Raw genomic sequence first — 16,100 nt, 5'->3', positions numbered from 1 at the left:
GGGGAAAGCACACCCTACACCATGGGAAAGGCCAAGGAGACAGTCTGGTACAGATTACTCCTTATGCACAGATTTCATTGCTGGCAGCATCAAAATAAATTTTTTGAGTATTTGTTTCCTTGTTGCTTTAAGCTCCTCAAATAGCCCTGGGAGCCACGCAGGTACGGACAAAGCTTCTGACTGGAGCAGGAAAGGGTGGGTCATGCTGAGAGGTTTTGTTCTGATGCTTGGCTTTTGCAATTTCTAAGACGGGGAAAATAGCACGGTAGTCGGTGTGGTTTTATTGCATGATACACTGAGAGAGGACAGGGAAAGAGAACACGTGTTCTAATATTACAGCAAATGTTCCAGAGAGATAAATGGTAAGCAAATTCTGCGTAATATGTACAATCGTGAGAATACAGGCAAGGCCTTTCTTGCACTGACTTGTTACTTAGCGTTCAATAACTCACTGCCAAATCAAAAATAGAATTACTGAAATCACACTGCAGAAGAAGTGTAGTTCAACCTTCTGGCAAAGCTCAAAGTTCAATTACCATGTAGCAAATCAATCAAACCTGTGTGCAGCAACAAATGAAATAGTACAGGTGTCACCTCACTGCTTTCAGCTGAACGTGGTTTATCATCTTTTTAAAAATCAGCAAGTAGCACTAGAAATATTTACAAAGTTCACATTATGCAGAAGATAAAAAGGCATCTATCAGTGTGGTTTATAGCTGCACAGAACAACATTCAAGGCATATGAAACAATAAATAATGAACATTCATCGCTGGTAACCTGGTGCAATGATTGGATTTTTGTAGACTCTGAGATTCATGACACCAGTTTAACATTATACCCACCACGTTTCAACAGCTAGAAGCCAGGCTACGGGGAGGCAACCACACATCGAACCACGTGCAAACACGTCAGCCGATGGTGATGGATGTGCGGTCACAGGACACTGAACTCAGTGTACATGCACAGCCACTGCCACTCCACCGAACGCAGAGCCTTCCCTCTGGATGCTGTTCGTCCAAGCTGCGCAAATAAAAGCTTACCAAGAGGAGCAAGGTGCTATATTTTGCCCGTGGCAGCTTGGAAAGTGACACACACTTTGTTGCTTCAGCTGACTCTTTGTGCACTTTTGTTAGGACCAGTAGAAAACTGCATTCGTGTTCATAAGAGTCTGAGATACACACCTCCTCCCGGGCTTCACTAACATCTCCCACAGACTCCAGTCACGCGGTACGCCAGTGAAAAGCATCAGGGATGCATTATGCTGTTTCTTAGCAGCTAGGCGAGAAAGGATGACGCAAAGTTTGTCCTGACTGGAATGGAAATCCTTAGTTTCCAGCAGGGATCGTTACGCAAGGGGTTTTCGTCTTGTTTGCTATTAATGCATCATTCACAGAGCTGACACAAAATTTTGCGATCACTTTCTTTCAAATGACTGAAGCCAACTTTGAAATTAAGTCCCCCGAGTTAAATATTGTTTCCTACAACATACTGTTTCATTTTGTTGTAATAATTTCTGCTTTCCCTCTGGCTGAGACTGTTCTTTAGCTATGGCTACAACATATGCTTTTTTTTTAAAATGGAAAAAAAGCACATTCACAAATCTGATTAAAAATGAACCTGAATTTTGAAAGGATATCAAGTCTACTTGAAAACAAAATTATATTTACATCTTAAGTTACCAAAAGAAAACAACCAATTCACTACAAATGATCAAGTACATAAACCAGTGGAAACTGAGAGAGCACCACTTAGATACACAAAGTTAATTCTCACTGCAGTGGTGTAGCACTGGTATTTTGAAACATGAGGCATCTTAAAAATTTTTATTTAGCATATCCAAAAACAAATGTTACAAAAATTTTCTATAAACATCGGTGAAAATGCTTAAATAGGATAATTTAATGTAAACCAAACCCCTTTAAAATATGCAATACTGTAATCAGAGGTTATTTACATCCAGTGAAGACAGAACAACCTCCACCAAATGATAAATACCATCTAAGCAAATAATTAATTTCTATAATTTCTTAAAACAGCAAAACATATTTAAGTTAGTTTTAGTAGATAAATCATCTCAATCCTAATATAAGACGAAATTCAATGTTACATTCAGAATTGGGAAAGGCAGTATCCTGACTATTCACGTCATCAGTCAAGACAGTATTGCATTCAGATTTGCAGAACCTTTAGAGAGGTACAACTATAAATTTTTAGTATTTATTGTATGACAATGCAAATACAGGACAGGTAAAACTACTAAGTGATCGGCAAAAAACATACTGTATAAAAACCCGGAACAAATGAAATTCTATTTTTCCATCAGATTAGAGAAGTTAGCCACAAGACTAAGCTATTTTCCCACATTTCACAAAAAAGAACAAAGTATTTTGCAATTTGACATTGTTGCAACATGGAGAAAGCTGTTCATGTCTTCCAGGAAAATACATTTGGATAACTGTCACAAGCAAGTTTTGTTTAACTATGAAATTTATTCACCAAGACATAAGTTTATAGCCCACAATGGTGTTCATGTACATGGAAAAGGCATACCCCAATAAATTCAACTCATAGATCACTTTAGATATTTGGTTGTGGCTTTTTTGAAAACACGAGTGTCATTTTTCCACTACAAAAAAAGTATCTACAGGATACGGCAACATATTCAACTTAAGAGCCACAAACATAAAGCCGTTGTAAGTGGTAGTGGAATATAGAGTAACAAAAAAAAAGGGGGGGGGGGAAAAAGATGCCAAGCCAGCACACCTCTACACTAGACTGCCCATGTTCAGGGGATGATGACAACTGCTGAATGACCTAATGTGAAATGGGTGATCTCTATGCACTTTCTACAGCAAAGTCTTGTATCCGAACAAGAAAAAGTTACTGCTAAAACTGCCAGCTGTTCCGGCAGGCACAGGAGATGCCAATATGGCATGGACATTGAAATACCAGCTCTTTTTGAGGTGGTTCCTGTGTGTTGAGATGAGGCACTTTGCATTGGTAATATCTGCCTAAAGCAGTATATTAACTGTTGCTCAGTATAAAAGGAACTTTAACTTATACAAGTGGCAATTCAGGACACACACGAGCTAAAACCACTTCAAAACAGGAGGTCTGACAGTCCAAAAACAAGACCCAGGCAATTCTTACTACAAGTTTCCAAAACGTATTGTACTTATCTGCCCAAAATCTATTAAAAATAATAAACACAAATAAGTGTTATCTTTTTGACAACAGTTTGGCCTGGAGTTCATCCATTAACTCTAATACAACTTGCCTTAGCCACTGAAGATCCTCAGTAGACAACTTAGGCAACCTACTCTTCGCCAAAAATGAGAACATAAAATCAATCATAAAATCCTTACTTCATTTGTCAAGACATTGTACCAAATTCTTACAGAAGTGTGCACATACACACCCACATGCTTCTTTTCAGCAGCTTTCTGTGAAATTCCGTAGGAAAAAGACGGGCCAAGCCCCCATGAGAGGGCAGGCACCAGCACACACCTCAGACTTCACAGCAATTCCAAATGGATGGCGCTGGCATTTCGTCTAGGGTCTTTGGAACAAGCTGCAGTTTGGGTTTCTGTTGTAAGAAAGCCAACATAACACAGTGGTCCATGAAGGCTAAATACCTATCAATTGGTGCTAGTGGACTAGTAGAACACAGAACAATACTAAAGCTAATGCCACGTTACCTTGGTGCGAGGGGAAAGAAAACCAAAATGAACATTCACAAGCTAAACCAAGCAATGAACTTTTAAACCAAGCTGGGACAAAAGAACCACCACACTACAGCTTGCACCAGCTTAACTGTCACCAGCATCTGACCCAGGTGGCTGAAATTCTGTACAAGCCTCTGTTCTAACCTACATCAAGTCTGACAGAAATCCACATCTCTTCAGCCTCAAAAAGCCACTCCAGACTAATGCTTGAGGGTATGCCTGTGTGGTGTTCTCAGAAATACAACACAGTGGGTCCTCAGAGTTCTGCCCCACGTCAGGTGGGCTCCACAGTGCACAGCAGGTGAGAGCAGAGCCAGGCTGGCCACACAACTTCTGGAGCCAGCCCGCACCAACACGCTTCCCAGCGCCTCTCTGGTGAGCACCGGCAGCCTCAGAGCTGTGGAAACAAGGCTTGTGCACACTGCGAAGGGCGTGCGCTGTAAGAATTCATGTCACAGATAAAAGCACTACACTGTTCTCAGAAACAATGAAAAACATAAGTGGTTTTGTTCCATTGTAATATACTGTTAACTTTTGCAACAGAAGCACCTTGTTGGAATGGATAAGCGATAAATATATTTGTTGTTGAAAAAAGGCATCTATCTTCTCTGCAGAGGATTTCCACAGACACCAATACAAGGTGCACACATGGTACACGTAAGTATGAAAGAGGCAAAAGAAGATCAGGATTTGAGGACGTGTTTTTAATTTTATAGTTGTGGGGGGGGAGGGGGGAAAGAGTCATACACACTGAATGCTTTCCCTTTTTTTCCCCTTTTGAAAAGGAAAGTAATACCTTTGGGTTTATGTGTTCATGGATAATATCCTCGTCCCAGTGCAGACTATGGTAGGACAACTATAATCAGGATTTCATCCACTCTTGAGTATTTGACTATTTCATTACTTATCACTGCATGAACTTTCAAGTTCTAAAGTTAACATATACACACTTCTCACCTTCAGAATACACAAGTAAAAACAGATAGGAAAACAGAGACGAAAGGCAGAACACAGACAAAAAAGTATACTATTAAATTCACTAATTACTATCTTCAGTTGTTAGCTTCTAAATATTTACAGAATTTTGAGCTGTAATAGCAAAAGCTTTAGAATACACCTCTTCTGCTAGGACTCTGAAATTATTGCTATTAAGCCAGCATACTCTAATGAGATATCAGTTTGAACACAAAGGCACACTGCTCTCAGCCTTCCAAGGGCCCAAGCTAGGGTGCAGCATGTAACAAAAATCCAAGTGAGAAAAAGGAATCAACCAGGCAAGAGGCAATGCTGCAAAATCAGTCCCCTTTAGTGAAAGTAACTATCTAGAATGTTGCTTAAGGACTACCCATTTCATGCAACTCTGACAGTCCGCAAGAAGAAAAGGGAGGGGGATTCCACAAATCTTGTGGGGAATGTGGACAGTGTTCAGACTAAAACAAGTGACATCCCTCAAAGCGGCGGTACTTGAAGAGTATGACAGAGCACCACATTTGTACCGGCAATGCACTCTCTATACCGATTCCTGAAGACCTGCTATAGGAGAAAAAAATCCCAAACCCAAAGAACAAGTGAATCTAAAACAAAGGTGAAGTTCATTGTACAAGTCCATTAAATTACAGAAATGCACAATAAGCGAAGATAAAGTGCTATAAAATGATTAGTAATTTTTTAAAAGTCCATAGCATTCTTCTTGCTTTACTTATTACTGGTGACAACAGGAGATAGTGCAATTGCACTGGCTGAACTGGAATTTACAATGTCTTCGTATTGCGGGGGTGGATCTGAATGTTGTTCAGTTTCACTTCTCATACTGATTTCACCAGTGGCTTCCTCATACGAAGGAGGAGGATCACAGTTTGAGAGCCTTGTCGATATTGAGTCTGACCGTCCATCCATATAGCTCAGACCTCCTGGAGAGAGCCCACTGACTTCATACATTTCCTCCTGTGGGGAATGAACAATGCTGAGAGGCGGTGGAAGTGGACCTCTGCCGTCAGCCACAGCACCATCACCCATTGCTTCCTGGGCTCCCCTATGCATGTACACCGACTGTCTACGCATTTTCTTTTTAAACAGGCATCTCCATATGACAAAGATGACAATGAGGATAACAAAAAGGCCAATGATTAATGGAAATGCAAGGTAAAATGAATACCAGTTATGTCCTGTGTTACTTTCTCCCTGAAGTCCATTTTTGTAGACTTTCCAGAACTCCTTCTAGAAGAGCAAGACAGGATAAGTCAGAAACTATACAACATTAAAAAAAAAAAATCACTATAAGCAGGTTGTTTTAAACGAATGAGAAAAAAAGGCATTTCAAATACTGATGATTCAATAAGAACTGGTATGGATAAGCACGCACAATAAACTTGCAAATATTCTTCTGATGTGTCTAGTGATACAAAAGGTGGTGGTTTTTTTTTTTTTAGACTAACTCCTTACTGCTTTTAAGATTCCTGTACCTGTACTTAATATTTACAAACCTGCAGCACAGACAGGAGTAGGTAAGAAATCTAATCAGCATGCACACCAGCCATCTGGTGGATAAAAATTTTTCAGCACCACTCAAAGTAAAAGTTAGTATTTTTTTTGTTTTAAAATTGTAGTAATACACCAATAGAATTTGAGAGGGAAATACCATTTCGGAATGACCGACCATTTTGGTAATGCAAAGCTATATTGTACTGTCACCTTATGATTTAGACTTCCCCCACCCTCTGGCTCACAAAGCATTTGTTGTCAGCTTATTTTGAGTTGATTCAGATCCTCTGTTTATAGCCAAAAATAGCTTCAGCAGCATGAGAATATTACACATCTTATTGTATTCTGGAAATTTTGACAACACAGCTACAGATAAATGGAACTGAAAGTGAAAAGTGCATACAGGAGCAAGGGAAAACAAAGATGAAGGTGGACACCACTAAAATACTCTTTGCTGTACTAATATGCACAAGCAGGAGTACAAAGATCATGTCACCATCCAATTTTCTCTGCAGTGAATGCTACGAAAAGCTAGTACAAAGAAAAGCATACCCTGCCTCAAAAAGTAGTCATCCTCACCTTTAAGATCTCTCCTCCTAAGAAACACTTCCACTGTGTTTTATAGGCATGTATAAGAAAGAAAAAATGACAAAAAAATGCAAATCCATGCCAGAAACTCTAAATTCTTTAGTTTTCTTTAAAAATGCAGAGACCTGACCCATTCATATTCATGCCATCATCTATTTCAAATAACACCACACATCTCACATGCAAATATTTGTAAAAACCTCACCAGGTAAAATTGATGTGGTCATTGCTCAGTTATTAGTAAATTATGTATTCAGGTTGCAGACTGACTGACTTTGTGCACACACAAAGCAGATTCATCATTTTTTTCAGTTCAGAACTGTTGCCGCGTGATCAGCGTTAAAGGGATAATGCCACCAAAGTGGTCTCAGTGGCAGCCTGAGCCCAGGAGCAGCATGGCCCCTCTAATGGGGAGGCTATGCTTGCTCTCTGCAAAGCTGGGACCACGACACCATAGGCGAAACACATGCTCACAATGCTTCTGGTTCAGAATTTACAAAGGTTAAGAGCAATACCATTTGCATGAAACAACTGGCTATCGTGCAGTTGTTTTTTTTCTTTGAAAAGATAAATTCAGTTGTTCTTATCCCTTTACACAGTACAAGTTGGGGGGGGAGGGAAGGAAATCTTACTTAATTTACTGAATTCCCACAGCAAACCAGGATCAGGTGTCCTAAATTCCAAGGCCTGACATCAAACCAGGTCATCACAGTGGCCCCCTTTGATATGAACCCAGGTCCAAATCATCTAAGCTAAGCCAGGTAGCATTGACTTCAAACAAAGTAAGCAAGTCTCGGAAGATGAACTAACCTCTCTGAACGCTTCTCTACAAGGGCCTTCCTTCATGTATTGTTCCACAGTGAACCCCAGATCAACTGTGCTGACTTCAGAAAAACATTAAAGGTGAAAAACTAACACTAAAAAACAAAATTAGCTGCACAACTGAGCACTTCTGAGATCTCTGCATGATAAAAACAACAAAACCAAACATCCCACCTCTCCCCATCAGATCATCAAGGCAATTATGAAGATCTGCTACCTATTATCTTTCCATCTGGTTTGAATACAACTAACTAGATTCTTTAGTGGAATAAATAATAAATATATTCTCAACTAAAAAAGCAGGAAAAGATTCATTAGCATTAACTGCTATTATCTGTACTGGAACCAAGCCTCCCACCTCACTGTTCTGCTGCCTCAACAGCAGCAAAGGAATAAAATGGTACAATGTATGTTTTCAAGGCCGAAGTTGCAGAGATTTACTGAAAATCATCAAATATACTGCGCAAGGATGTGTCATTTTAAAGAGCCTGTAGAAGAGCAAGGTAGTTTTGATGAAAAAGAAGAAATCACACTTTTCTCTCAGCAACATATTTTGTGTTGCAGACTGCAGAGGAAATGCACCCTCTCCAATGTAAGGACAGTTAAGTTGTGACTGATATTTCAGTAATGTTTCCATGTTACTTCTAACTTCAGCTCTATCTGCTGGAGAAAACGTCTCTGTACACTCTTCAGAAAGCTGAAATACCAGCATCTCTCCTTCTCACTCTGCAACACGGCAAAGCAGCAGAAAAGCTGTTTTCCCAGCATGGTAGGCACTTAGTTCAGAATAGGGAGTCTGGCTGTGGGGGGCTGTTCAACTTGGTGTGACCAGACAGGTGTCTAAAGAGCTTAAGGTTTAAACTGCCTTAAGGATGAAAGTAGTTTAGTGTCCACTTTCATTTGCATGCAAGGCAAACGAAATTCCAAGACAGTTTAGACACACACATCCCAGTCAAAAGTTACAGTGCTTCACGTCATAAAGCTATCTTGCAGAGACAGAGGAATAAAGTTCTGCGCACAGGTGAAAATCACTAACAAAGAATCATTTGTTTAATCATTTTAAAAAAGCTGTCTTTAAATTTTCCGGTTTGGGGAAAAAAACCCAAACCAACAAAACAACCAAAGCCACAAAAACCCACCAACCAAAAACTTAGTAGTGTACTAAACCCGAAGTTTCCAGCTTGCATTTTTGCAAGTCAGATCTCAAAGAGAAGCACAAAGACTTAGTTCCAGACTGACAGAATTGACAGGAACTGGAGGAAACTAGTACTTCAGGGTCGAGGTGCGCAGCTGCCAAGCAGGTCCCCCTGTGCTCTGTCATCCCACAGCTATGCTGCACCGGACAAGCCACCTGGTCAAAGTAAAACCATGCCCAACAAAACCATGGAGAACTTAGATGAATTTGCACAGTGTGAGGGTTTGTACAAACTGCTATGCAAAAAAAGAGGGGGAGGAAATACTGAAAACCTAGGAAGTAGCTGTAAAACTGATACAGAAAGTTAAAGAGTAATTTAGAAGCTGGAAAACTGACAGCACAAACATCCTTTCCATAGTTGCTGGTCTCTTAAACCAACAACAAGAAACAACTTTCCTTCTACTAGACAAAATTATTAACTTGTGATTTATGAAAAGGACACTCCAGTAATCATTTACCCTTGAGCACTCTACAGCTCAGAATACCAGGTGTATATACCTTAAAAGGCTGACAACTAAGTTAAGGAAGCCACAGAATCAGATAACTGCAACAGAAAAGACTTAGAAAACATCTAACATATATTCCCACCAAGAATATATGGTGGGAATGTCCCTTACTGCTTTGGCAAATCCAGTTTGAAATAATCAAAAGGAATTCTCAAGGGCATCCTAACACAAAGACAGTTGAGGCCAATTTGCCGATTTTTTCCAATACTTCTCAGAACAGAGTCAGCATCAGTCAACTGGATCTGAATGCTGAATGAAACAAGTGATCCATATGAAAGATAAGGGACTCACACCCTGATGAGAATTTCAGCTGAGGCCTTTACTACATGTGGCAGCACTGTCAGCCTCAAATCATTCTTGGTCAATTGCGTGACTTGTTTTAAAGGTGGACTAATAATGTGGTAGTCAGCAGACTACTTCGTATTCAGTAAGTAGAGGATACAAACAAAACAATAATGGGAAGTGAACATACCTGCTACACTGTTTTCTTCTGGTCTGCCATTAATTTCAGGTGGCAGGAAAAGATTCACCTCCTCTGGGTACTTATGCAGCATCCATAATTAGACACAGACTGATGCTAGAAGTCTTGTTTGATCATATCATTTTAGATCTGGTGCTGACAAGTTTTGAGTTGCTTGCTAAGCTTTTTAGTGCTTTGTTTTTCTAGAATAGAGCTACACAGAGAACCTTGCAATTTCTGTAATACTTAAAATTTGGGTGAAATTTGAAACACAAAGATCTATGACTTCTAGTTTTTAAAATCCTCATGCAATCTAACTTAAAAAAAAAAAAGAGTTACTAGAAATAAAATCAGGGCTTAAATCACACTGAGACACTTTGCACAGTAACCTTTGAACCCATCTTTGAGTCTCCCAACAACCTTTGACAAATGACCAGTGACCACACAGAGTGCTGCCTGCAGGCTACAGGTACTACAAATAAAGAGCTTTACTAGATCAGACCTAGGGTTCATGTAATCCATTACCTTCTCTCTGACAACAGTCATTAGAGACTGCTGAAAGAAGAGTTCAAACATAAGCAGGGAGCCATACTCTCTCAGCTTCCACGTGCCCAAGGCAGGGGGTTTGGAACCAGATGATCTGTGAGTTCCCTTCCAACCCAAACCCTTCCATGATTCTATCATTTGTACTTCAAGAACTTCCATTAGCCAAAGCTGACCCCTTTTATTCAATGGTCCCAGACTGATTTATCTTCCCTTCATTTATATCGTTGTTCTCTGAACCTATCTAAGCTTTAGCATCCAAGACATCCTGTGGCAAGGGAGTCCACAGCTCTATCATCTGTGGGGAGAAGAGATACTTGTATTTGCTTTGAACCTGCACCTTCTTTCCTTTGAGGCCCTTTTAGCTCTCCTGTCAAGAGGAGGGCAAGTGACTGACCTCAGTTCAACCTTCATGCTCCTCGCAGACATCATCACATACTCTCTAATCCAACTCTTTTCTGATCTATTGTTATAGAAGTTTTTTCGTATTTTTGGTCAGCTATCACACTTCTCTGGTCCTCCTTCAGCTACTAATTTGCTTTTTAGGCAACAGGGAGATCAGCGCTGTAAGTGGCACATTCAAGATGCAAGTGTGCAATGACATAATTATGTTCTCTGTTTTGATCCCTATTCCTTTCTTCAGATTCTTAGCACTTGGGTTTTTATTTTGTTTTGGTTTTGTTTGAGTGCTGAGCATTAAATTCAAATCTTCGTAGATCAAAATTCTGATCTTGTTCCTATGTTCAGTTCAGAGCCATATATATAATGAATGTTCCCTTCTCCCCTGCATGCATTATATTCGTCAACACTGAATTTCATATTCTGTTTCGTCCGCAAAGTTCTGCAAATTCTTTCCTGTTGGATCTATCCTTACTAACATAATAGTATCTTCTTTATAAATAACTTTATCATTTTAAATAATTCTGAACCTATCAAAACCCCCAAGTCCACACAATACTAAAGACATTTGGTATTTCCACAATAGCTATGAGTGTACACTTAACACACACAATGCTAACTTCCAAGCAAAACTCACGCATCAAAAATAACTTGAGGGAACTGCTTGGTATTATTTTAATATTACACATTTGGATGTTGCGCACCTCCCCAGAAGACTGCAGAAAAACAAAGAACCAAGTGGACAAGATAAAAAAATATAATTTATACAAAACAAAGGTACCATGAGATAAATAAGCTACAGACTCTATTTGAATTCCAGTCTATCTATACTACAAAATCAATGCATCTTTGTTACTCTGAATGTACTATATCATGATCCTAGTCTACTGCATCCATTTCCTTGCCCTGGGACACAGAAAGTAAGTCTTACTAAGTGGCTGTAAGGATAGATACCACAGGGGGACAATGGACTAAATGAAGCCAAAGTAAACACAATCACAGAATGGTAAGGGTTGGAAGGGACCTCTGTGGGTCATCTAGTCCAACCCCCCTGCCGAAGCAGGGTCACCTACAGTAGGCTGCACAGGATCTTGTCCAGGCGGGTCTTGAATATCTCCAGAGAAGGAGACTCCACAACCTCCCTGGGCAGCCTGTTCCAGTGCTCCGTCACCCTCAGAGGGAAGAAGTTCTTCCTCATGTTCAGACGGAACTTCCTGTGCCTCAGTTTGTGCCCATTGCCCCTTGTCCTGTCGCTGGGCACCACTGAAAAAAGCTTGGCCCCATCTTCCTGACATCCACCCTTGAGATATTTGTAAGTATATATTAGGTCCCCTCGCAGCCTTCTCTTCTTCAGGCTGAACAAGCCCAGCTCCCTCCACCTCTACTCGTAGGAGAGATGCTCCAGTCCCCTCACCATCCTTGTAGCCCTCCGCTGGACTCTCTCCAGCTCTCTTCATCTTTCTTGAACTGGGGAAAACAAGGCTTGTCAGGCATGAGCGCACATTAGCCGAGCCTGGCCCATTAGCAAGCTACCAGCAAGAGAATAGGCAAAAAGGATATAGTAGTAGAAATTGAAGAAGAGGCAGGACCTTACTGGAAGCTCCTCCACTGTGACACAAAAGCTGTGGCAAGAGCAGAAATGTAACTATTTCTACTTTACTATTTTCCAAATACCTCTGCAAGGGAAATGCTATTTATCAAAACACAAAGTGTTCCTAAATGGAGGAAAAGAAGCTGAAGTGAGAGGCAACACGTTTGGGCTATGCTTTCTCTAGTGACTTGAACTTCTCGTGCTACTTAACCAAAAGTGATATCGCGTTAGACTTCTACACAAGCTGTGTCACTGCACACACTATTCCTAATTACACAGTGAGCTATCACTAGGAATGGTCACACCAAGCCAAGTTTGGGAGGTAAGAAACATGTGTGTACATGTACTTTAAAACTTCAGAGAGAAGAAGCTCTGAAGAGACACCACACATCCCACTACTTCACTTTAATAAATTGGAAAGTTCTCATTCCAGCCTTATCCATTTCCCCAGGCATGGCCTCCATCAAAAATATGCCAAGAACTTACAACGTGCAGTATGCCTTTACAATAACATGGCTATTTTTTGATGTACAGCTCAGCCACTGAAGAGTGGAATGTATCACCTGTGTAAATTCTGCAAGAAATCTGTAACACTCCCTGTGCCACTTCGCCCATTAACCCATTTGCCTTGCAAGAACAATTTCCACGTGCAAAACCATAAAAAGGACAGAAGTTTTTTTTGAAGATAAGTTTTCTGAGTCACATTTTCTAGCACCGTTTTTCACTTTAGATTTATCCTCAAATTCATCCCTAATTTCATCCAAGTGTGTCTTGAACTAAAAGAAAGAAAATTCTTGACTGTATTGCATTAAATAGGTCAGATGCCACTACCAAAAAACTGTGTGCTGTTTTTATTTGTTGGGAAGCAATATAAGATACGTTGGGTATGACGTGCAGCTATTGCTTGCCGACACATTAGGCCACAAGCTTCTTTTAATTAGAGAGGCTGTCAGGCTTATGCAACAATTCTGTGTGGGCAGTATCTGCTTCATTCCCATCAAGTTAATGTATCACTGCCTTTGCATAACACACATGGTGACTTTGAAATTATTGTTCTTTCCCTGTTTTAGATCACTGCTGCTTAACAACACTTTCTGAGGGCTTGCAGATTTTAGCTTGAAGATGGCCACTGGTCTTTCCTTATTTTTAGAATACTAATAGCCTGGACACTGAACACTTTGGCCAGCTACACCAGCACCTGGGACTCAAAGGTGTATTTTAAATGGAAAGCTTTTTGAGTTGCTCACTCATCTAATGTGAACATACTCAGTAAACAAGTTATTCCGCAAGGAGTGACATCAGTGAAAACTTGTGCTTTCTGCTTCTACACACTCCCCATTACAGTCCCAATCCCATAATTTCTTCCAAGCAAGACAACTGCATTTGTGATATCCAGGTCAGACTTCAGTGTGTGATGACAGGATCACCAGGACACAGCCTATTTGGGTACACAGTGCTGCCAAACAGACAGTATTGCCACCTTTTCTCAAGTGGGGATATTAATTCATATTCCTTTTCTTCCCAGCTGCTGATTTTCACAACATCTAAGAGCATAATTATCTTTGAGACTCCTACCCCCTTCCAATTCAGTTTAATTGGGACAAAGCATTCAAAAGTTCTTGCTGTGCGGCCTATCCATCTCCACTGTACACCTTCTTCTGCTTAAAGAAACAGGCCAAGAAGAAAAACTAATGTAACGTTGGAAGACACACAAGCAGTCAGTACACCCAAAAATTTAGTATCAGTACACCCCCCACATCTTTAAACATACACCAAAACATACCGTTTTTTCCTCATTTTCAAATGCTTCTCTTGCTTCTTCGTAGCTACAGATTTCTTCTCTGCATTCATGTTCTATGTCACCTTGCTTTAATTCTTCCAAAAACGTGTTGGCTCTCGGGTATCTCTTTAACACAGAATTGGCATTGTCCTCTGTTAAGAACACTGCATAAGAGAGACAACGAAGGTCACTTCTAAAATAGATTGTCCAAATCTCATGCTAAAATGTGCTCAAAGAAAACACGCTTTTGAGAAATAAAGAGCTTTTTTAAAGTCCTCCTCTTTATTTAATATGATAAAAAGACTTTCCTAGTTTTATTCACTATTGTAGAGTAGTTGGGTCTATAATTTCAGTAGTTATTGCTGTAATGTCATAAACGTTATGGACCTCAATTCAGCACCACAGTCATGTATACTTAAACAAAATTGAAGCTGGTGCCTGTGAGTGCTCAGAAGAGACAGGCGCATGCTCAGCTCAAGCGATTTCTTAAACCAAGACGACACAAAACAAACAAAACCCTGCTTGTGAACATCCAAAGAGATATTTGCAACTGCCTGAGGGCATCACAGCCAGAACGCTCTGAAGTTTGATATAAATATTTATGAATATTACCCAGAGTCCTACACACCAGAACAGCTGCATTTATCAAAGTTTAAGTCCATAAGTTTTCTTAAGCAACTTTGAAGCAGACTTGCTCTCTTCACTTCAGAAATGTCAACCCTCAAACAGTGACCCTTTTGGGGGTCTTCGGGTAAGTAGCCTCTTTCTGGTTTATTTTCTTTCCTCTCTTTTTCACCTTATTTGCTGAATCAAATAAAACAACCCCAAAAGGCAATCAATATTCTGACACAGGTATTCTTTATTTGCTTTTCTTGTTCTTCTGTTCAAGGAAGAGAGCTGGAAGCAATCTCAAACTCCCTGACCAAATGATTTTTACAGTAACATGCAGCAGCTGGAACACTCCAAAATCCAGCAGACTGAATTACCCAGAAGGTACATCTGCAGTGAATGATGAAGAAATTCTCCAGGTATTTCAGATCAGGAAGCAAGAACATCATGTCAGTGCAACACTGCTCTTGGGCTCTCCCTGCCAGCAAGTGGGGCTAAATATTCAATGCACTGCCATACTAATACACTCATACCACTTTCCTGACCTATGCGACCATTTCTGCACTCATTCATTTACAGCTAGTCTGGACTGGAGAGAGTCCAGTGGAGGGCTACGAGGATGGTGAGGGGACAGGAGCATCTCTCCTATGAGGAGAGGCTGAGGGAGCTGGGCTTGTTCAGCCTGAAGAAGAGAAGGCTGAGAGGGGACCTTATAAATGCTTACAAATATCTGAAGGGTGGGTGTCAGGAGGATGAGGCCAAGCTCTTTTCAGTGGTGCCCAGCGACAGGACAAGGGGCAATGGGCACAAACTGAAGCATAGGAAGTTCCGTCTGAACATGAGGAAGAACTTCTTCCCTCTGAGGGTGACGGAGCACTGGAACAGGCTGCCCAGGGAGGTTGTGGAGTCTCCTTCTCTGGAGATATTCAAGACCTGCCTGGACGCGGTCCTGTGCAGCCTGCTGTAGGTGACCCTGGTTCGGTAGGGGGGTTGGACTAGATGACCCACAGAGGTCCCTTCCAACCCCTGTCCTTCTGTGATTCTGTGACCACCAACATGCTATGAAGACAAACTCTGACTGTCTGCTGAAGGACAGTGACTGACTGGTTTAAGCAATGACTTTTCTAAAATTTTATATGAATCACTTTCCTGTATTTTTTTTTCTTTCCTTAATCATCTGATTTTGAATTTTAAAAAAGGATGGCAGCAAGCCTGCAAAGATGGTCACTATTTGCTTTCTGACAAGACAGACATGGTGGCATTTTTCAGCAATGAGGCTACTACCATAATTAAGCTGATCTAATTTAATTTTGTTTAGTCTCTGTGGTATACTTTATTATAAATTGTTAGACAGTCATCTTCCTTTGGCAAAGGATTAAATGAAGATTTCAAGATTAAAC

General features: G+C 40.5%; 1 protein-coding gene across 5 annotated transcripts in view; it reads right to left on the bottom strand.

Moving 5' to 3' along the window:
• Positions 1–267: 267 nt before the first annotated feature.
• The window catches only part of PRRG1 (proline rich and Gla domain 1), a 37,008-nt gene continuing 21,175 nt past the window's right edge, over positions 268–16,100 (bottom strand). For 3 of the 5 annotated variants that reach the window (XM_075430395.1, XM_075430406.1, XM_075430427.1), the window contains 3 exons: positions 14,095–14,255; positions 6,787–6,819; positions 268–5,943 (listed from right to left, as the gene is read on the bottom strand). In XM_075430395.1, the coding sequence (XP_075286510.1) occupies positions 5,422–5,943; positions 6,787–6,819; positions 14,095–14,255 (716 nt within the window). In that variant the 3' untranslated portion in view covers positions 268–5,421. The remainder of the gene's footprint in view (positions 5,944–6,786; positions 6,820–14,094; positions 14,256–16,100) is intronic. The other 2 variants (XM_075430417.1, XM_075430436.1) reach the window with 1 other exon arrangement.

Source organism: Opisthocomus hoazin, chromosome 1 (genome assembly GCF_030867145.1).
Source record: "Opisthocomus hoazin isolate bOpiHoa1 chromosome 1, bOpiHoa1.hap1, whole genome shotgun sequence".
NCBI classification, from domain to species: Eukaryota; Metazoa; Chordata; class Aves; order Opisthocomiformes; family Opisthocomidae; genus Opisthocomus; species Opisthocomus hoazin.
The sequence above is the reverse complement of the archived record's forward strand: the minus strand, read 5'-3'. Positions and strand labels throughout refer to the sequence as shown.